The sequence below is a fragment of the Monopterus albus genome, unplaced genomic scaffold (assembly GCF_001952655.1).
Source record: "Monopterus albus unplaced genomic scaffold, M_albus_1.0 scaffold84.1, whole genome shotgun sequence".
NCBI classification, from domain to species: Eukaryota; Metazoa; Chordata; class Actinopteri; order Synbranchiformes; family Synbranchidae; genus Monopterus; species Monopterus albus.
This window is the reverse complement of record NW_018127964.1, coordinates 1,130,529-1,153,909: the sequence shown is the minus strand read 5'-3', so window position 1 is coordinate 1,153,909 and position 23,381 is coordinate 1,130,529. Positions and strand designations below refer to the sequence as shown.

The window sequence follows — 23,381 nt, the reverse complement described above, 5'->3', positions numbered from 1 at the left end:
AAGCGAGATCTTAGCCCACACACCTCCCAATCCCTTGGGCCATGTTAACTTTAATTTGCTAATAAAACACAATAAGTAAATAGCAAATAACTATTTTCAATAAACTGTTTGCAAAACTACATCATAATGTCCAATCCAACTCTGGCCCTGACATTGTTCTTGTCTTGATAAATTTTGTTCTCTGTGTGTTTTAGGTGCTATTGAAAAGTATTTTAGTATACGTTTTAGGTAATAGAGAAATGCTGAACATCTTTATTCAAAACCAACAATGTGCCTTTATCATATTATTTCAATCCACACAGCGTAATAGAGTCTGTTGCTGTATTTGAAGTCATATAGACTTATAGGGTTAAAACGCAACCAGGACACACTTCTTGTGTCTCAGTCAGTGTGTGGACCAATATATCTAACAGATAGGAAGTATGTTTGTTCCATGAGATAGCAAGTGACTGTGAACTAACGTTGCTATGACAACATGGCAGACATGGTTTGCTTGCCTATTTGCCACCGCTACATCTGTCCAGTGATGTTAGGACAGTCGCATTTTTTTTAACCATCATTTATTTTGCAGTCACACCCAGTGAAAGCTTTGAAAAAAAATTCAGTTTTGCCTTTAATAAAACTGGCCGTATATTGTAACTGATCACTCATAAGTCTGAAGCCCTGCACTGGACTAATGACTGGACCAGGACTTTGTCCCTTAAAAACAAACGCATGAGGCCCCCTGGTGGTTTGGCGCCCTATGCCATTGCTTACAGTATATTGCCTGTAGGAAGAAATGGTTCTGGAATGAGAAAGATCTAAGATGCACTGTCTTACTTTTTCTGGATGATCCTGTGAGTGTCACAGATTTGGTGAACTGAGGGCTCTTCAGTAGCAGAAGTCATATTGTAATGTGGGTCAGGGGAAATGTGTTGGAAACAGCTGTATCGAGCATTTGCCTCATCAAGTGAACAACAGTGGAAATCCACTTGTCTGCTCTTCTTATCCAAGCAAAACCTGTCAAGCTCCGCACGCCACTAAAATACAAAAGAAATACATCAGTAAGTCAAATATGACTAAACTAAGCAAAATATTACTGTTCGTGGGATACTTGCTTTACCTTCTGATCAGCACAGCTGAGCACATCCGGCTTTTTGCAGCACTGTCTGAATCCCTTTTCCAAACGATTAATAGTCTTTGCCTGACGAGCCAGCAATTCATAGCCTGAGCTTGGAAGGCACTTGACATTATAAAGGGGGCGTAACTTCTGATTGTGGCACAGTGGTTCAATGGTATCTGTGGTGGGTCGTCCAGGAGGAAAGTTGAAAGTGTTCTGGGAAGTAGATGGTTTCCTCTCATTTTTTTGTCCACTGACAATAGATGAAGTCATTACAGTCCTGTAAAGTATGAATCACATGGTAAGGTCAACAACAAACTTCTTCAGCCTCTATAAAACACTTAAAACAGTGTTTTGTAATATGCGTCAAAAGGAGGGCGGAGAGGATCACTGCAGACCCCTCACACCCCGGACACAATCTGTTTGAACTCCTACCCTCTGGACGGCGCTACAGGTCACTGTGCACTAAGACAACCAGGCACAGAGACAGTTTCATCCCCTAGGCTGTTACTCTGATGAACAATTAACCAACAACAGCGTGATTGGACAATAACCCTCAGTGCAATACCTGTATGTATATATACACACTGCTTAAAAAATAAAGGGAATACAACATAGTTGAATGTCTTATTTTTGTGTTCCCTTTATTTTTTTGAGCAGTGTACATTGTACAGACTCGTACAGGTCTCTAGTTTTAAGTACTCTGTCTTTATCCCTTATCCCTATTTATCTCATTTCAACGAACATTCCTTTGTTGTCTGCATTGTTTACCATCTGTTTATACTGCTTATTCTGCATTGTTTGCACTGTTTGTTGACGTTAATCCTGCTTATTTTGTTATATTACAGAGCCACATGCTGGTTACTGTTTGCACATTGAGAACCAATGTACCAGAGTCAAATTCCTCGTGTGTCCATCACACCTGGCCAATAAAACTGATTCTGAACCTAAGCTGCATGTCTTTAGACTGTGGGAGGAAACCGGAGTACCCGGAGAGAACCCATGTAGGCACAGGGAGAACAGGGAAACTCCACACAGAGAGGCTGGGGCTCAAACCCGGAACCATCTTGCTGTAAAGCAATATCGCTAACCACTGCCCAGGAATATACTAGACAGTACTCATCATTAGGATCAGTTTATTGTCAGTTTTCACTGGATTTGAGTTTTGCCAGACATATCATTTATGCTGATTTTACTTTTCTTCATACAATACCTTGGACAAGTGTTGGGGTCAAAGTTGAATTCAGTAGTATAGCTAAGAGGTGTCACTGGGATCTCCTCTGTTGGCTCGTAGTTTGGGTTTGGAGCATTGTTGTGGAAGCAGTTTAGCCGGTCTCTGCCATTTTGTTTGCAGCAGTGATAATGTCTAGTCTTTATGGAAAATTCCTCATCACAGAAGGATTTGATTGAGAGCTCCCACTGTAGTAGACAAAGAGACAGAGCCATTCGACTGTCATTTACTGTGAGGGTGCATGATATAAATCCTTTCAGTGTACAGTGATCTAGTGTACCTTAAGACACACTTAACCAGAAAAAAAAAACAGCAAAAGGGAGCCGTTCAGATTAAGCTAATTCTTTATACAGTGAAAGATATGGGATGGGTTTGTTGGCTGCCCTTCAACAGCTTCACTGTTGCTCATGCCTAGACCTGTCTGTTATGTCTGGCTGGTCTGCGTATGTGCTTATCAACTGGAAGAGCTCAAGGTCTTCAACTTTGCTTTACAAATACAAGTATCATCACCCCCTGCAATGTCAAGAATGTTTCATGCCCTTTTCAATATCTAGGGCAAAACAAAAACATTCAGAGAAAAGGCACCATTTTTGGTATGCAAGACTGAGTATATGACACTAGGCCCACTACATTCATGGACTAACTTGTAGAACGATCTAAGGTTAGACATATTGACATCCACTGTAGAATTTATGGACATCATAAAGAATGTGATGAAAGAGATGTGGCTGTTTTTCTTGAGAGTCCATTGTTTTTATCTTGTGGATTTTTTTGTATGTGTTTAATTTTAATATGTTGTGCATTTGTATAGCTGCTATCTTGGCCAGGTCTCCCTTGAAAAAGAGATCTTGATTTCAGTGGGACTTCCTGGTAAAATAAAGGTTAAATAAATTAAAAAAAATTACACCTTCAGGAACTGAATTAATGAGAATCTACAGTTAAACATTGTCTATAAAAACCTTCTACTAGGTGAGAGATTAAATGGATAACATTAATTCGATCTTGCTTTTTAATATGAAATCATATTGGTGTGGGATCCAGTTTTATAACCACAGTGCATGTCTGTTATCATGTTGCATTATTTGTTGAATGCGTGCTGAGAAAAGTGCAAAAACACCACTGTAAAATGCTGACAGCAAAAACATCAACAATATGAAATAAACCAAAAGAAGTAAAAATTAGGTCAAGGAGAGGCACGATACCATACAGTCATTTAACATTTACAGAATAAGAAATTGCTGAATCGGTTGTAGAAGCTGTTTGTGAAAACTTACCGCACGTGTGGCGCAACACAGCATCACTTCTCTCTCCCATGTCTGGTTCCCTTTGCAGCATGTGCCAAACCACAACTCTGCATTATTGACAGCACTGCCCTTTCGCATCTGACCACTAAAACCAGTGCCAGGAAAGTAAGAATCTGGGTATCGAGGACGACGGTCTCTGTAGAAACAGATGGCTTGGAGATTGTCGGAGGTCGGCCGGCCAAGGGGAAACTGAACAGGATAGGCCTCAGAAGGGCCACCAAAGGAATGGGGGTAAAAACCTGGTTTACCTAAGAGGAAAGGTTGGTAATCATACTATTAATTGCTTCTTTTATAATAGTAGATAGTACAGATGAAGTAAATGAAAACGCAAATTACAGAGAGAAAAAAAAATTACATACGTCCTCTTGGTGTCAAGACGTCTGGTTTGGAGCTCTCTGACAAAATAAAGATGGTATTATTAAACATATTTCTTTCTATACCTGGAGAGGATTTGGTGAAATGAGAAGACAAGATGATAGACACAGAGACAGACGGACAGATACTAGCTTACCTCTCTCAGTCAGGGTGTCTTCTGGTGCCTGCATTAATAGATCTGTAGAAATACAAAAATGAGAAAGAAAAGAAGCAAATGAGACAGACAAATCTGAGCAGCCAAAGTGCCATATATCAAGTGCAAATGCAGCTGCAAAGTTAAGTTAAAACAAAAATTAAAATCTTCAGCACCCTTGATGATATCGGTCATGTCCACCTCTCTCTGCATCATGAGATCCTCTGGTGGTTGTATCTCTGAAAGATAAATATTGATTTAAAAACAATGATTTACAAAAACTATGCTAAAGACTTTTTTATATTAAAAAGGTACCATCCAGAAAGAAAGACAATGTTATGCCACATTTCTGTACTTGATTTATATTAAATATAATCATGAGCTAGGATATCCCATAAAAATCTAAAAATAAAACCACCTAATCATGAGGATACTCTAGTGATTACGTTCTTAAAATAAATCTTGGAAGTCATCCATTAGGGCCTTAGAAACCATAATAAGACCATTTTCAAAGGTTAGGTAGCACTATTGATGAACAAACCGAACTTCATGAGTAAAACTGAATGTCAGTGTGGTATTATCAAATATTACACATAGTGTTGCAGCTTTTTGTTAGTTTAATCTAACAACGCCTTACTTCATATACATAAACATAACCTGTAAAGTAACCAGCTATCAAATAAATGAACAATATTTACCTCTGAAATGTAGTGACGCATGAGCACTAGTATTTAAATAAATTAGACTACACATAATTGTAGGGTTACTCAGATACATTTCACTACAGAGGGCATTTAAAAGTTCTTTAAAGTGTATTTGCATGATTAGTGTCAGTTTGTTTACAGGCGAAACAAGTCGAACAAAGATGGAGCCCGACCATAAGCCAAAAAGCAAACAACATTTTCTGGCATGCTATCAAATACACAAAAGGGAAAACAGCAGAACCAACCACTGGATGCTGAGCCCAGTAAAACCAAGGCTAATGCGGCGGAGCAGACCAAAGCCCAGGACGAGCCCATTGCGGACTTGTTCGTGTCGGTGCTGGTGCTGGTGCTGGTGCTGCGGAGCGACCGACCCGGTGGAGTGAGCAGGGGCCAACCAGGAAACCACTCACAGACAGGTCAGCAAAGCCCGTCTGATGTTTGGCTGTGAGCGACCGGACACGCCGTCTTTATAGATACGGTGTGTAATCAGGAGGGCTGAGGCGGAGTAAGGAAAACAGGGAGGGGAGGAATGTTTTCAACATGACTCATAAGGGATCCGTGTATGAGCATGATCTCAAATTTAAGTTTTAGTTTTGGTGTATTCCGGTTGACTGTTGCTCATCACTTATTTGACTACAATTAAGCAATTGATTAACACTCACCGGTGAGCTGAGTCAATCAGCAGTCTTGCTGAAATACTTACTAATTACACCATAGTATCTGTCACATAGTGTAACAGTTAGTAAATTACGGAAGAGTATTAGGGCCACTGCATATTACGGAAGAGTATTAGGGCCACTGCATAATTTTTTTTTTTTTTTAATTCTGACTTTATTCTCAGAATTCTGACTTTAATCTCAGAAGTATGGGTACCTGTAGGGATCCAAGTTCAGTGAGTGCCTTTGGATCGAGATAAGTGCATATAAACAAATCTTCACAGAACAGTGTTCTGCTGTGGTGGCCACAGTAGTGGAATCTATAGTTTATTCATCAGTGTAGTTATTCATGAGTATTAAAATGTAACAACCATTTTGAGACATTGGTAATGTCAAAGCCTGCCCATGGCATGCACTGCAGTGTGCATTTCACTCATGTACTGATAAACTTTTTTCAGTTGTTTTTTTATGCCAGTTGACTTTCTCACATTTGTGTCCAATATGAATGACTATTAAATGCTTTATATTTTTGAACAACTGCATTTTATAGCTTGTTTACCCATATAGATAGGAAGCTGGGTCAACAATAGATCAACATTCAACCTGAAGACCTGAATACAAATGTGGTGGATGAAGTAACATTTTATTAACATTAAACATGGCATAGAATAAAGCCAAATATTAATGAACATCAAATTTGATGGATAATAAGACATGTTAACATGACAATGACATTTGAGAAAACATAACAGCTTCAGCATTTTCTAAAAACACTTTGACACACTAAATACACTTTATGTTTAGTTTAAATAACTGTGAAGTGGTATCTTAGCAGTCACCATTAACTATCCAAACTTTATAAAGACCTGAACTTGGATTAAACCCAGCAATGGCATATAGTGTAAAGCAACATTTTGCATTTCTACTAATGTTAGCTAACAGACGCTAACCTGTGTCTGCGTTTATCACTCTTCATATCCATAACATTTTCTGTGTTTTTACAAACGCCAGACAGTAAAGTAACACATGTGTCTTTTTACTCACCTTTTCCTCTTCCATTAATGAAATAGCTTCTTCTGGGACTCCTCGACCACGCAAAAATTCACTTAAATCCGACATTTTCTGGGCAGCACGTAGCTCCTCTCCAGCATGACTCAAAGGCACTCACTGAACTTGGATCCCTACAGGTACCCATACTTCTGAGATTAAAGTCAGAATTCCGAGAATAAAGTCAGAATTAAAAAAAAAAAAATTATGCAGTGGCCCTAATACTCCCGTATTTTTTCAATGATCAAACCAATAAAATAAAATATAATAAGGCTGCTACCATTTACCACATATGAGATACAGATATTTACTTGACCTTAAAGCCAATATTTACAAACATTTATGTATTGAAAAACTTTGTGAATCACAATTTCTGTCTACACAGATGATTGATGGGCTTCATGTTGCATTTCAATGGTGGACTGTAAAGTTACAGTTTTGAAAAAGAATAATTTGAATCGAAGCAGCACAGCCACAGATGTAAAGATCAGGAAAAGACAGGAACTCAACTCAACTGCTTATCTTTTAGATGATGCTCCCTGCCTGGTAAATGCCTTTTTATTTCAAACCTCCTGTGCTAAGTCTGTGATGGGTAAACTGATCGTGATGTGTGTAAATTTACTGATATGCCCCTTTTGTTTGTTTTTTAGTAAAACACTGAAAATATTCAATGGGATGAATATGGGTTGTGATTTTATTTTATGAAACAACACCATGTTTGTGATTTTGTGTTGTTCATCTCTATATAGAGATTAAACCTCTCTATACAGGTTTAAGTGGAAGGATTATCCTGCCTTTGCTGCTCTGCCCACAAACACTTTCCCACCATATATACAGGAAGTATCAAGGTCAAAGTTTAAGTTGGTGGTGCTCAGAGATGGGAACTGAGGGAGAAAATTCCCCTGACAGGGCAGAAAACAAAAAATGGCAAACAAACCCAAACAGAAAGCTGTACTTTGTTGTTCCACATTCAGCATGAGAACCAAAAATTGCTTACCTAGCATCTTGCCAAACCAAACTGAAATATGAAAGCAAAAATCACTATATATACAGTATGACAGTTGTTTATTAAGATGCATTTCAGCTGAAACCTACACACAGAAAGAGATGAAACCAGTGACTGGAGGTACATTTATTGTACAATCTTTGTGCTTTTTTGCAGGAATAATTCATATTTACCACATGCAGTTGACTCATTTTATTTTGCTTCCTCTTAACTTGGTTAGCAACTGTTTTTGTCTATGACAACTTACCACAAGATAATGTCCCCGTCTACTGTAGGGTCGCACAAAATGACTAATATTTCCTTTGTCTTAAATGCTGCAGTTGCAGCTCCACAGTGGTGCTCAGACTACATCTATCTGCACATAAATAACAATCATGCTTTTCACTTCACTGCTATGAATAAACTGTGGTTTTTATTGAGCTAATAAGGACTTTTTTATTAAACCACAAGATGATTTTTTTTTGCATGTCTGTCTGTTTGTATTACAACTCTCTTTCACAAACACACACAGTTACCACATCTGCTTTGTGTCAGCCTCAGCAGTTTATTTGAGGTTTCATCACAATCTCAGTGGTTCCAGGAACTGAGAGGACTACATCTGACCTTAATGCTAAAAGGTCTCATCATTTCCTTTTTTCTTGTGATTTGGTTTAAAGATACAGAAAACAAAGCAGATGCAAGTTTAGCTGTACAAAGGAAAGGTATGCACACAAAGGAAGAGACTTTTACTTTATCTCCACATTTTTAATTGAATATGTTTTCTACATTTAATGCCACATCTTTTCAAAGCTTGAGAGATAGAAAAGTCTGTAAGGATTTATGCAAACACAAAGGATAACATTTCAGAGGTACTGTTGATTTGAAGGACTTGTTAGTCAGTCTGTGACATCAGCCTGAGGACAAACACTTCTCTCTATGGGCATACAGATACAGTACAAATAGGCAGGTTATTCCTTATACTTTCAGGTATGTTTAATATTGACTATGTCACTGACACATTCAGCTCTGGGCAGTTTGCTTTCTGAGGCTGTCAACATAAGAAAGACAACAGGGAAGAATCTGATCTTTTTCAGTTTTTCATATTTTGTAAGAAATACTTGTTTTGTAAAATATCTAGCATTACTGCAATAATATAATCCAACAGTGGTGCTGAACTGATGTCAGACAGTCCTTGTGATTTGTTATGGGTGCAGCCTGAAAGACTGGCACAGTTACTATGGGAACCACTGGCTGTCACTCTGAATCATGAGTGCAATACATATGATTGCATAAAAATAAAATAACTTCCCCATGTTCAGTGTTGTTTGTGTTAAAACAATATCTGCAGCCAAAATCCACCCTTTGAAGTGTGAACACTGAGTGTGAGCAGGTGGCTCCATTTTGACCATACTAATGAATGCTGTACCAGTATATTATTATTTTATTTGTTGATAGCGTTACTTTGGCCCTGAAGTGGGACAGTAGCTGCTGAAGGAGAGCCATGTGATACCTTAAGCTTCTTGGAGTTTTAGCTTTGCATGGGCATTTGTTATTACCTGCCCTATTCCTTTGTTTTAACCTGTTAGAGGTTTGCTTGACTTTTTGTCTAGATTTTGACCATTTTCAAGTTTAAGTTGACAACGACTGGTGTCCTGCCTCTTTGAAACTCCATATCTAAACATACTGTGACACACAGCAACTGGACAGAATCAACAGTACAACCTGAGAGAACATGAATCCTGTACCCCACTGACAATGTCTTCAAACATAAGAAAATAAAAACACATTTCCCTGGAATAATTACATAAATAGTTTTAAGCTATGAAAATACTGAAGTTAACATTTGACAAAATATATTACAAAAACCTGCTAGAATTCATGTAATACTGAACATGCTACGATCACTCTGCTTTCCTCATTTATTTTCCTTATTAGAAAAATATATTCTGTCAGAAAAAGAGGATGAGACTTGTAATAACATGCATCTATGTATGTGTGCATGTTTGCATATTATAAGGAGTCATCAGTGTGCAGCCCCCGGCAGCAGCTCTGCCTCGGAGGTGAACAGCTCCTTGTAGAGCGGTGGGAAGAGGGAGTGAGCAGTGAGTGGGTATCGCTGACTGAACCAGCGGAGCTTCTCCATGTGCAGGCCGCACAGGGAACGCAACACTGACATCCTTTGGTACAGCTGCAGGGAGCACACAGAGACATTCACATCCACTTTCTACTGTGTGTGAGGGTATGTACATTTGTGTAGATGAAAGAGCGAATATGCAAGCCTTTCATTCAGCTTTTAACAAAAGAGATGACTGAGCATGTACCTTGTGCATTAGACTGTCTTGGTTGTCTCGGTGTAGAATGTGTGCAAGTCCTAACTCTACACTTCTTTGCACTCGCTGAACCCTGCCTCTATCCTCTAGACATGGACGGTCTGCAAGAGAGAATGAAGCATTTATTTATTTACACCTTGCCATGAACTCGCATTACTTTATGTGTCAATAATCCTGGTACGGTGTCCTGTCTGTTTGTATGACAGTGTTTACTAACAGCCACTGGGGACAGGGAATGCATATTTGAACGAATGATGAAAACCACAAGGCAAAATGTCAAAAAAGAGCAAAAACAAGGGCTATGATCAGTTTAGGTTTTTGTGATGTAAAGCGTTAAAAACCAAAAGCTTCAAATTTGAATTGGATGTGGCATCATCATGATTTTTGTATTAAATTAATATGATTTTAATTTTAGAGCAATTCGACCTTTGTGCAACATTAGTGCTTTGTATCACATTAGCAGTAACCAGAGCATTCAACTGGTTTCAACTATAGGCAGCTAACAGTAGCTCAAGGCTGCATTTTGTACAGTCTGTTGCAACCAGGCATCTCTAATTGCCAGGCAGGGGCAACAAGTGGTTAGGAGCAGTTTCTGGTGTCACTTTGTTTTGAGTCTCACTAGGGGCTGAAAAGAAATTAGGCAGAGTAGCTTTAAAAGATGATATGAAATGAGATGTTTAGTTTTGATTCAGTTTGAAAAGTGTCTTTAAAAATGTGAATATTTCAGGAATTGTCTGGACATGAATTAAATGCTGTTACAAACTGAAACATTTATCTAGACATAACACTGACAAAAATATGCCTGTCATCAGCTAAATTTGGATCAAAATTAATAAACTATCATTCCAAAATGTTAACTTCTTGGGCTGAAAGATGAATATGATAGACTCACTATCTATAGCCATAAATGATTATCAATGCAAATCTAAAAATGTAGAGTTGAACAAGGAAAAGCAACATGACTAAGAGATACATGAGCTGATCTTACCTGCGTTGATCAGCACCAGAGCAGTGAAGAGAGCGATCTGCTGCTCGGTAAGCTTTAGAGCACACATACCATGAGCAAAATCAAACACCGCTGTGATTAAGTCACCACATGCTGCAAGAAAAGACACCAGACAGCATTGCCACCATATTCATGCACTGTGATCAATGCATTACTGGGTTTTCATATTTACCAAAGTCCTCACCCAAAGACTTAAAGACTTCAGTTCCAGCAAATTTCCCATCAAAGAAGACAGTGTTGTTCTCTCTGTTAAAGAGCCGACTCATCCTGACCAGAACCACCTCCATGGAGCCTGAGTGACAAAGGAACAGAAGAGAAGAAGGGCAAGAGAGAAAAGAGATTAAGAAATTCACACGTATTCGATTGTGATTCTGCCTTGAGAGTGACAGGTAGCCTCACCAGTTTTGAGAAGCGCAATCTGGTCATTCTGGCTGAGTATACGGAAACCCGGGATGTGCTTTGCGAACTCCACCACATACTGCACAGCATCAGTCAGTCGAATGGCACAGTGCTGCCACATTTCATCCACTGACTGGGAATAGGACCGAGAAAAAATGGAAAGGAGAAGGGTAGTAGGTTGAGTTTATTTCTCACAGCATAACATTCAAATCAACCAAATGATCAAATTCACCTTTCACTCCCAACCATTCTGTCTCTTTTCTTTTTTCTTCTAATTCATAATATAAAGTTGTCATATTTTATCACTTTGTTTACTGTGTTATAACAATTAACATAACATATGCCCCACTGATAAAGATGCAACGAAATCATTCACTTGAAACTAAACGCTGTGTGTTCAAAGAGGAAGAGGATGTGGAAATGATCAAACAAGTTTCCACCTAAATGGCATGTTTTGTTTTGAGACTGTCTGAGTCTGTGAACATAAATACAAGAAGAGGAAAGGTGGGCATACTTTGCTCTGGTAGGCCTGGATCTCCTCTCTGCTAAACAGTTTCCATCGAAGAGCCAGCAGCTCCTCCGTTCTGTACTGGCTGGTCTCTCTGTGGGAACGCACAATACTGCTGCACAGTTCGTCTGAAAAAAAAAAAAGAAACACTCATAAATATTACAAATATAACACAGTTACATGCACGTTAGCTTACTATTCTGATTGCTCACCTATGTTTCGCAGAGAGTGAGGATAAAGACTGTAAGGATCCTCCAAAGGGTTATAGGGATGAATTGCCATCAGATCACGAGATGGCTGTCTTGAATCAAGTCCTGCCATGAAAAATAAACCAATAAAACAAAAGGACAGGAGGATGAAGAGGACTGCACAGAGTGAACTGTGCTCACACATCAGTGCCTCACCTCTTATGTCAGGGTGTCCACTGTTGTCCCCTCTCCCCTGGGATCGAGATGTGGGAGGAACACCGGAGTCTCGATAGATCATCTCTGACATCTGTGACTCGTTCGGAGAGCACCCAAAGTAAGGGTGAACATCAGTGTAGGACAGTAGCTCAGCCTCCCCGTTGAAGGAATAGGCTGAGGTCATGGGCTGAAGGAGCTGGGTGGAGCGGTCTTGATGGGCTTTAGAGGAGTAGGACAACACAGACTGGGTGTCTCCCTGAAGCTGTTGCTGTTGCTGCTGCTGCTGCTGCTGCTGTCGGTGCCTCTCCACTTCAGCAATCAGAGAATCCCGCTGACGTTTGGACATTCGTCCAAACTTCACTGCTGGAATGACAAAAAATAAACACATAAATAAATAAGTAAACACTCTGAATCAACAATAAAACCGATCTGTCTGTGTATCATTGTTTGGTTGTGCCTCACCATCTCTGCTCATGCCCTGTGCCAAGCATTTCTGCAGACGGCAGTGTTGGCAGCGGTTGCGGCTGGCCCGGTCGATCTGACAGTTACTCTGCCTGGAGCAGGAGTAGGATACAGTGGGAAGTTGGCTGCGCCGGAAAAACCCCTGAGGCAGATATATAAATGTAAATCTGATAACAATATGTACATAAACATATAACACACAACATTTTTAAATCAAGTTACAGTATGTGTGATTTACAGCTGAAACTAGAGTTTACATTGTCAGTGCTCTTTGATGAACAAGCCATGTTATGGCAACAAATCACCTCAGACTCTTTAACATTTCTTGTTACTTATCAGCCGTTATTATCAAAATATCTGCAATAAGATAATGGTGGCCGGTATTTATCTAGCTATAATGACTAAAAACTCATATTTTGGGGAAAATGCTTATCTGTTAGGACTAGGTGAGAAGATCGCTACATTAGGTTATGTGTCTGTTCAACAAAAAACTGGAGGCAGCAGCAGGGTGATCTTAGCTTATACTGTAGGAGGAAACAGTTGTCCTTGTTGGGCAACCAGCACAGACCCCAAGTAACTGCACCCAGCACAGAAAAAGTCTAACACATAGCCCTTTGTAAAACAAACATTTTACAATTAAGTTTTTACAGATTAAAGAAACTATATATAACTTGTTCATTTGTTAGTTTTGCTGGTAGCTGGATACTTAGCCTCAAACAGAACTAGGCTATCTGTTCCCTCACGCTTTTAGTCTTTATGCTAAGCTAAACTAAGATAAGCTAATGGGAAGGTGGCTGAAGCTTTATACTGAAAGGACAGATATCAGTCTTATTACCGCATACGTATATACAGTATATAAGCAATTTGTGTGTGTGTGTGTGTGTGTGTGTGTGTGTGTGTTGCTGTCATCTCACCTTGCAGCCCTCACAGGTGATGACGCCATAATGCACTCCAGAGGACTTATCACCACAGATCTTGCATGGGATAACTTCAATCTGGGCTGAACAAACACAGAGAAATAAAAACCTTTAACATGGTAACGTTTTCAAAATGCAGCCCTCTCCTACTTTTCTTTGCACAAGTGGTTCTTCACACACTCAGATACTAGACTAAAGAAGAACAAAACACCTGAGCAAAGAGTGGGAAATAATGGGCTAAACATAGAAGCAAAGGAGTTAAGCTTGTAACTGTAAATCAATTCAAAGATACGGGATCCTCAGTAACACAAATATTCTTCATGTAGCAGCTAAGCAGGTGATGAAAAGCTAAAATTCACAGTTCAAGACAGCTGACCAAATAATGAGTCTTTTTTTGAGGAAAATGTAGACCAAATGTAGAACTCATGACCTCATATTCCTTTATTCACACAAACAGTCAATAAAACACATGGCACTGCAGTACAATTTCAGAAAAATGAATAATACATTTGTCCATTAATCAAATAATTGTTTTTTAATTGTTCTTATTTCAACAATACTCGTTCCAAACCTGTATATAGAACACAGGTTGTCATTGTAGATGTTATGCAAGCCAAACTGCACTTTAATGAATGAATATTTTTACACCCAAGAAGTATAAAGGAAAGTAAATCCCACTGTGAGAACTTGAGCTTTATATTGTACTTCCCCAGTTGCTGCGTGACCAGAGTAAACCAAAGGTATTTTCCTCTCAAACACCTCCACTCTTAATAACAAAGAACAAAATAAGTATCTTCTGAGGACATGGAATATTTGCAAAAGGGGAAGGGCAGAGAATATGAAGGTGTCAACCTCAGAGTCCTTTTAAGTGGTTTACTGACTTCTCTTTCACAGTGACTGTCCCTCTTTCATGTCATTTCTTTGTGAATCTTTCTCTGTCTCACTCATAAAGGATAGCTGCCGGTAACGTACTCTCGCCCTGATCACTGCCAGTAATGGCCATCCCCCTCTTGCCTCCCCCAGTACCCCTGATCTCTATAAACTCTCACACCCCTCATCCTCTTGCAAAGTGGTGATTTTTGTCAGAATCAGATGCGATTTGATTCATTAAAGTGCTACAAATGTAGGTCGGCGATGAGTGTGAACAGTTTTATATTACGTGCTAACAAATATATCTTCAGTATTATCTTTCTGTGCATCATGTTTCATATAATTCACATTATATAACATCTTTATAATAAGACATAATGATGACAAATCCCCAGGAAGCAGAGCACACAGTGTTGTCTTTCTTTGTGTCTAAGCCTCTTATTTTATCTATTACTGTCATCTTCTCACTTCCTTCCACAAATGTACTGAAGATGATTGGTTTCTGCAAGACAAGTGATGCTTATATACAGTAGTATTTGGGTTTCCGTGAATAACTGTGTCACATTTTTCGCAAGTGTGTGTTAGTGTGTCAGTGTGTGCCCTCTTTATCTGGTGCCACAGGGATCACCTGAAGGCTCCGGAGGAGGTCAGCCAGTCATAAATACAGACATGCATATAAAGCCGAAACAATCACTGCATAACTGATAAGATGCAGCTGATACTAATAGAAATTATAACATCAATGCTATGACTATGGTAGAGATTAAATAATTTCACAGATTTTAAAGGATTAGTCAATGATGAAATGGATGATTTGGTTAATATAAGACAATCAGACATATTTCTCTGCAAAATAAAGGTACTGAGCTGACTATGATTGTGTTTGCATCAATATGGCAGTGGTCTCTTTTTTTTCTATTTTGCTATTTCAGTTCTGATTGTCAACCTCAAACAACAGGAAATCCACTGAGACCCACAACCTTTCACTGTTCACACACACACACCCATACAAACAGAAAGCAATCACATACTGTAGCTGCATTGCTCCTCCAACAACTTTGCATGCAAATATACTGTAGCTCAGTAAATGCACTGACAGCATAAAGAAGAAAAGCTGTTATTTGTGGCAGGGCTGAAAAAAGCCTGACCAATAATTTTACCCACCCCAAGCAAAACCATTGAATGGCCTGCCTACCTGTCAGCCACCTTCCTACTTCGGTGCACTCTGGCCGTGCACTCAATACGCAAGCCAAGCGTCTCCCACAAGGTATTGCAGTTGCAGACAGATGTGATACCGCTCTGTTTTCATAGCTAAAGCTAGTGAGCTCCCACCAGAAAAGCCTGGACTTCTAAGGTTACTTACTGGCTACAAGCCAGGGCTAAATCAGTTTAGCCATGAACCAGGGGTCCCCAACTATAGTTCTTTGCTGCCAATCTGGGTGGGTAACACCATATCTGAGAAAGTTACAACTAAAAAGAAGGGGAATGCTGCAAGAAGTAAAACCAGAATTAACTTTGGTGTGGCTTTTGAATAATGGCGAGAACTGAGAGAACAAAAGGGGCTGAAAGGTTACGCCACGGTGGCCGTATTTCTGCTGGACAGATAACTATTGTTATGTTATTTTCCTGAAATCTGTAAGTAGTAGTCAGGCAGTGCATGTTGCAGTGTGTGTTGTGTTTTGAAGAAGTGGCTTTGGAGAGAAGTCCAAACGAAAGGGTGAGAGTTCTTCAGTTGTCTACTTTCAAAATTTTAACGCTTCCTCTTGCTGGTTTTTCCAGGATCACCAACCCTGCCTGTAATCACTGAGGAATCTACAGTCACCAGCTCCTGAGCACTCTTCTGGTTTCTGTTTCTCCAGCCACAGGCCCAAACCAATCATTTACTGGGTTTATTTGGATTTCATGTTACAATGTTTCTTCTATCAGCTGGATAGGGGCAGCATCAGCAGTAATGTGGATGTTGTACCAGACTGTCATGGTGAAGAAGGAGCTGAGCCAAAAGGAAAACCTCTCAATTTATCAGTCAGTCTACATTCCAACCTTCACTAATGGTCACAAGCTGTGGGTAGTGACCAAAAGAATAAGATTGCGAATACAAGTGGTCTAAATGAGTTTTCTTCATAGGTTGGCCAGACTTACCCTTAGAGATAAGGTGCTGAGCTTGGACATCTGGAAAGGACCCTATGCTCCTTCACATTGCAAGGAGCCAGCTGAGGCGGTTCAGGCATCTTATCAGGATGTGTCTGCTGCATGTGATGTGCTGCGGTTATTGAGAGGATTCTAATGATCCATGATGTTATTGTCGGTACTACACTGCCTGTTGGAATTAATTTCACTACTTTGGGAATGTATGTGGTTGTGTGGGGGACGGCACAGCGACCACCGGTTGGGTTTACTGGCCTTGGAGGTACTTGAAAGGGAGTGATATTTTCACTACTCAGTGGGACTTAACAGTAAGCTTAAAAAACACAAATTGCATGTCTTCAAATTTGTTCATGTTAACGATGAATCTTCTGTGCAGACTGAAGTTAGTCACGGCATTCCACAGGGCTCTGTGTTAGGTCCAATTCCCTTCAGTTTATACATGCTCCCTTTAGGCAATATTATCAGGAAACATAGCATAAATTTCCATTGCTATGTAGATGATACTCAGTTATATTTATCTATGAACCCAGATGAATCAGATCAGTTGGTTAAACTTCAAGCATGTCTTAAAAACTTGAAGGCCTGGATGACCTGTAATTTCTTACTTCCAAACTCAGAAAAAAATGAAGTTATTGTACTTGGACCTGAAAACCGTAGAAATCTGCTGTCTAACCATATAGTTTCTCTAGATGACATAGCTCTCACCTCCAGTACTACTGTGAGGAACCTTGGAGTCTTTTCTGACCATGATATGTCCTTTAAATCACACATAAACCAAGTCTCTAAAACTGCCTTCTTTCACCTGCGCAGTATCATAAAAATCAGGAGCATTCTGTCTCAAAGTGATGCTGAAAAACTTTTCCATGCATTTGTTACTTCCAGGCTGGACTACTGTAACTCTTTACTATCAGGATGTCCCAATAATTCCCTAAAAAGCCTCCAGTTAATCCAAAATGCTGCAGCCAGAGTACTGACAGGAACTAGCAAGAGAGATCATATCTCTCCCATATTAGCTTCTCTCCACTGGCTCCCTGTAAAATTCAGAATAGAATTCAAAATCCTTCTCCTAACATACAAAGCCCTTAATGACAAGGCTCCATCATATCTTAAAGACCTCGTAGAGCCTTATCATCCTAACAGAGCACTTCGCTCTCAGAGTGCAGGTTTACTTGTGGTTCCTAGAGTCCACAGAAGCAGAATGGGAGGCAGAGCCTTTAGCTATCAAGCTCCTCTCCTATGGAACCAACTCCCAGTCTCAGTTCAGGAGGCAGACGCCCTCTCTACCTTTAAGATTAGACTTAAGACGTTCCTTTTTGATAAAGCTTATAGTTAGGCTCTCTCTCTCCCTGTACCTTTCTGCAGGTTGCCCTGGCCCTGGAGCTCTATGTCTCTGACGAGCAGTCACCAGCCACATCGACCTGATCAGTGTTTGATTGTTGTGTCTTGTTGCTTTTCTTCTTTTGTCTCTCCTCTATCCACTCACCCCAACCGGTCGAGGCAGAAGGCCGCCCACCAAGAGCCGGGGTCTGTCGGAGGTTTCTTCCGTTAAAGGGAGTTTTTCCTCCCCACTGTCGCCAAGTGCTTGCTCAAGGGGGATTTGTTGGGTTTTCCCTATGTAATAATATTGATAACAGTAAGGTCTAGACCTTACTTTGTAAAGTGTCCTGAGATGGCTTTTGTTGTGATTTGGCGCTATACAAATAAAATTTGAATTTGAATTTGAATGTCTTTTAATGCCTTGTTTCTGTAATGGTAGACAGAATTGTTGTAAGGCTGGAAATGTTACTATGTCTGCATTGTGCCAGTTAAAATATGGGGTTTCTCAATTATCCACTTTGTTTAGAGTGTTACACATCTCTTTTCATCAGTACATATACAGTTGTTTGCATAGGAAACGTGCCTCCATCCTCAAGGACCCCACCCACCCCCAGCACGGACTGTTTATACCCCTACCCTCCGGTCATTTTACACATGCATAATTGCACACTCACTGCTGAGTATTTACACTCCACGGCTCCCACGTAGCATATTTTCTCTCTGCATTATATTGTGTTCTTGTTGTATTTTTATTTGCTCCCTTCACCTGCTGCTTTAAAGTGCCTTAGATTTGTGTTACTGTCTATTTAGATTTGTGTTATTGTTCATCTACTTTATATTTCACTTGTATTGTGTGGCATTCATGTGGACAGCAAAATAAGAATCTCACTGTACAGGGAAACATGTTTCCTAACTGTGCATATGACAAATAAACACTTTGACCTTTGACCTTGACCTTGACTTGTTTACCTGTCTATGGGGGAGAAATTCAAATTAATTAATATGTTTGTGGTTCATTGTGCCATCCACTCTCAATGCAACACAGCAGCAGGAGGTGTACAACTATGACACGACTATCCTCTCATTTTTAGAAAGAGACTCTGGTTTTATCATTCTGAAATAATTACAGACTATTTGTAGTTACGATGGGTGCAAAGAGAATCTAGAGGAAGATTAAACATTAAATGGCTGGAAATGAGCATGCCATGAGCACATTAAAGAATATTTTCACTCAAGATCTTATCTGCCTTGTATGTGCACCATGCTCAGTAACAATCAGTAAATACATATATATTTTGCCGTGCAAAGAACACTATTTACTTTAGTTGCATAATGTCATAATATGCAGTATCTCTTAAAGAACCATCAACATTTTCTGCTGATTGGAATGCAATGGAAAATGAACTGATGGAAATGAATCCAACCATAAACACACAACACAAAGCTGTATTACATATCTATACTGAAATTAGATCATTTAAGCAAAACAACCAATCCACCTGGATTATATTGTTCATCTTGAAATTAATCCATTATGTGCGAATGATGTTTAAAAGGGAGATGGCTGAGTACATTATGTGCAGTGATGGAAATATTCTGCTTTGTCAGTCAAAATAAGAGTGCCACCTCCCACACTTCCGCATATAAAGTGTAACAAGACACTTCTACACAAAGATTGTCGGATCAGTGGCTTTCAGTCAGTATTTAGAATGATCGGTGACTTATATCGCTGTCATCATACAAACAGAAGTTTGTGTCTAAAAAGCAAAGAGAAATCAAGAAGCATTCACAGGTTTTGCAGGAGATATATTGCTTCCAATTGACCTGTGGTCAGTTTTAAGCTTCATTACCTATAAATAATTAGTTATATAAATGATCCTTATATAACAAAAAAAAAAAACATTTGGGGGGATCTAAATACTGAAAAGTGCCACAAACTATGAGAAAAACAAAAAAATGGGGGACATATTTGATGTCTATATCTCAAAGCTTATTTCAGTTATCCCACCACTTTGGCCTGAAACTGTGTGTGAAGACAGAGAGGTTGGGGGGACAGATCTGCCATTCTCTGCCTGAAATCAGCTTGTCAGCAGTTTGTTCTTTGTAAACGGACAAAAAACCTCAACTTTCCTGTGACGGAAGCTTACCTTTGGTACACACGCAAGTAAAAGTGCAAACAAAGTTTGTATATACACACACACACACACAAACACACACACACCTACACAGACACACTAACAGTTTATCTCTCAGAAACTAATTGTTAATCAACCAGAAGATTTCAGATAACGTGCTAAGATGGGAGAATTTATACATCATTTTATTTATCTGCAACACCACTAGTTATACAGTTATATAGTTAAAGGTCTTCAGAATGTAAGTAACATTATTGTAAATAATTTAAAAAAAATTCTCATTATCATTAAAAAAGAAAGAAAAGCTGTTTTGAAAATCTTTTTTGTTTATATCACAAACTACTTTAATTCACATGAATTACACTTTAAGGCTAAACACTAGTGAGGCTAGATGTTTAAACCATTTCAATTTTTTTATTTTAAAGATAACACATCACTTGGGTGAAAACCACACTATATCTTTTTGTTTTATCACAATTTATGTGGAGGTAAAGGCAATGCAGTTAACAAAATAAAACAGCATACATAACAATAATTTATAAAATGCATGCTTTACTCATGTATTTGAATTTGAAAACACAGTTAACAAAAAAGTCATCATCCTACTATCTATCATACCAATCCAACTCTAGAAAAGCTCTAAATTTACTCTACCTACTAAATCAAAATTGAAAATTGTTTTTCAGAGCTAATTTCCTTTACCATAATTTAGGATTGTCCCCTCATATAACTGTAATATTTATTAACGGTTGTGTGAGAAAAAAAAGAAAAGTAAAGAAAAGAAACAAACAAAAAAGCAGTACTTAATGTCCCATAAAAGAAAATATATTGTCAATTATACCAATTGGTGTATTTTACTATTGAATATTTTGTTGCTGAACATTTGTAGTCAGACATATTTTAAGGCAGACTGCAGGTTATACAGGTGTTAAATACCTTCGTGTTTTAGAATCAGAGTCCTGGTTGTTACGTAGAAGTGAGAATTCTTTCATATCTGAGTTTCACTCATTATTTGACAGCAACAAAGTGAGAAAAAATTACCTACCGTACTTTATGTGAGAAAAACAACAAATAATCAAAGCAGACAGATTTACCAAGTTGACTTTAAAGTACAGACAGAAATTGGGGGTGTCTGAAAGATGTAATGGTTTGACAGTAGCAAAAGATATGATTCAGCTCAACTGCTGTATTTCACTTGCCAAATTTTGGAGGGGAATGTGTCACCTGCGATTTTGATGTTCGCTTTGATCTAAAGCCAACCGCCTTTGCTCTTTGGAAGTTGCTGTGTTTGTTTCTGCACCCAGAGGAACAAGGAAATCCTTTCTGATAAAGAAACTGTATATGAATCTACGCAGGAATCCCCAGGATACGACAACAAAGCCATATAAAATATGTGTATGTGTGCATAAATTCTGACAGTATAGCCCACTGTGAGTTTGTAGCAAAGTATTAAATAATTAACTGTTCTAAATGTGGTTAGGACAGAAAAATAATAAGGTCAAATGTCAGCAATGGCATCCTCCATTTCTTGCTTTCATGCCCACAGTATCCACATACAGCTGCACGGCTGAGATAGTCTTCATCTAGGCGCCATCTAACAAGCAGCTGCAGATCTGTGTGTGCATGTGCATCCATATGTGTGTGTTTGCATGTTGCAAGAGAGAGTGAGCAACATGTACATTTTTTCTCATCATTTGTCTGCTTGCTTCTTTTCCACCTCAGCATGTTCTTATTCCACAGTAGATATTCGGAATTATTGTGAGTTAGAAATCAAATGAATTTTCATTTTCACAATATATCGAGCATTTCCTCTGCATCCTGTCTATTGTATGTGCATGGGGTCAGTCCATTCAAAGTGATGCACTGCGGTTGTGAAGCATCCTGTTTTCCTGTTTCTTTCACTTTTACATTGGTTAGAATTCAGTGGAAGTACTTGCAAAAATGTTTGCAGCAACTCACATGTCATTTTATAGCCTGGTTCCTGGATTTTAACAATTTTAATTTGTTAAATATGATTGTTTACTATAGAAATCCATTAACTCTTAACAAAAAGAAACATGCAGACAAATTAAATATGTTTCCAAATATTTTTATACAGCTTGTTGCACTATGATTCTTGCCCTATAAAATCAGCTCAGTTTCTTACCTGAGGTGCACCATATATGTGGGAGTGAGAAAGGGTAAATATCTAAGACAAGAGTCAAATCTTAAATCCATCAAAGGCAGCTCGCAATTGAGTCATGTTACCAAACCATCAAACTGAAACACACATACCGATGTGAATGTACCAAACAGGAGCCAAACAAGAACTGTAGAGAGACCCATTTAATTTCAAAACAAATAGGACAGTTCTCATACAGAACACTTTACTATCAAATAAACGCGTGTGTGTGTGCGTGTGTACTGTGTTGGATCTTTGGCTTTAACATTAAATACAAAATTTGGCTTGACATGAGTGAAACTGTGTACAGTCAATTTGAACAGTTCACCCCAGGGTTACCTCAAAAAGAAAAGTGGGAACATGAACAAAAAGCTTAATCAAAGAATGTGATAGAGTTGGAAAAAGTCAGCATGAGTACACAAGTGCACTTAAAGCTCAAAAAGAAGCAACTAATTAAAAATGAAACATGCCATTATTAATCATTTTGACAAGCATATTGTGTACCAGCAGGTCAACGTCACAATATGACTCTCAATAACCGTAAACAATAACATGGATTGGAGAGAAATTATGTCCAAAAGCAAGTAATTGATCAAACTGATAAAAAAAATCTTTGATTGTACTGCCCACACAAACAGACATAGAGACACCAAAGAACTTCATCCCTACCTCGCATCATCCTCACTCCTCCACTTGTCTCAGACGTTTGTCCCACTTTCACAAATTCACGTTTCCTCTCACTTTGTTTAGTAATAGTCTGTTTTTTGACACTTTTTCACACCACCTATTCTGTCTTCTTTTTTGGTTGGTCCTTTAGCGAGCCTGCTCTGGTGCTCACTGCAGCTTCAGCACACATATTCAGACTTTTGAGTGTCAGTCACCGCCTCATCTTCCTTGTTAGCATGTGTATGTATGTGTGTGTATGTGTGACAGAAAAGACAGAGACAAAGAAACAGGGGGACTGTCCCCTGGCTTGACTTTTTTCTCAAGGTACTTTTTCCTTATACCTTTGTTGTTACCCTTTACCCCCTCACTATACCACATGCAAAAAAAATTGCTTTACAGCATCGGACACCTTTATGATGCTCCCTGAAAATTAAATCAAACCTCTTTCAACAGGAATAACTGGGGGAGGCAGGAAAAACAAAACATGTAAGTTACAGAAACATTTCAGTATAACAAGATTATACATG

The 23,381-nt window shown here is 38.9% G+C and overlaps 2 protein-coding genes across 2 annotated transcripts in view; both read right to left on the bottom strand.

Annotated features, from left to right (window-relative positions):
* The window catches only part of ecm1b (extracellular matrix protein 1b), a 6,412-nt gene extending 1,088 nt beyond the window's left edge, over positions 1–5,324 (bottom strand). The window contains exons 1-8 of the mRNA XM_020607238.1: positions 5,092–5,324; positions 4,319–4,381; positions 4,146–4,187; positions 3,994–4,029; positions 3,605–3,882; positions 2,313–2,518; positions 1,103–1,379; positions 820–1,019 (exon numbers count right to left, since the gene is read on the bottom strand). Coding sequence (XP_020462894.1) covers positions 820–1,019; positions 1,103–1,379; positions 2,313–2,518; positions 3,605–3,882; positions 3,994–4,029; positions 4,146–4,187; positions 4,319–4,381; positions 5,092–5,161 — 1,172 coding nt within the window. The 5' untranslated portion in view covers positions 5,162–5,324. The remainder of the gene's footprint in view (positions 1–819; positions 1,020–1,102; positions 1,380–2,312; positions 2,519–3,604; positions 3,883–3,993; positions 4,030–4,145; positions 4,188–4,318; positions 4,382–5,091) is intronic.
* A 2,955-nt stretch (positions 5,325–8,279) lies between these two features.
* rorc (RAR-related orphan receptor C) lies at positions 8,280–14,563 on the bottom strand. Its single transcript, XM_020607195.1, has 10 exons — positions 14,533–14,563; positions 13,558–13,643; positions 12,644–12,785; positions 11,990–12,544; positions 11,784–11,905; positions 11,270–11,402; positions 11,055–11,162; positions 10,853–10,963; positions 9,856–9,965; positions 8,280–9,722 (listed from the first exon to the last, which is right to left on the bottom strand). Exons 1-10 carry the CDS (start codon positions 14,561–14,563, stop codon positions 9,558–9,560), a joined length of 1,563 nt encoding a protein of 520 aa, XP_020462851.1. The 3' UTR covers positions 8,280–9,557.
* Between the last annotated feature and the right edge of the window lie 8,818 nt (positions 14,564–23,381).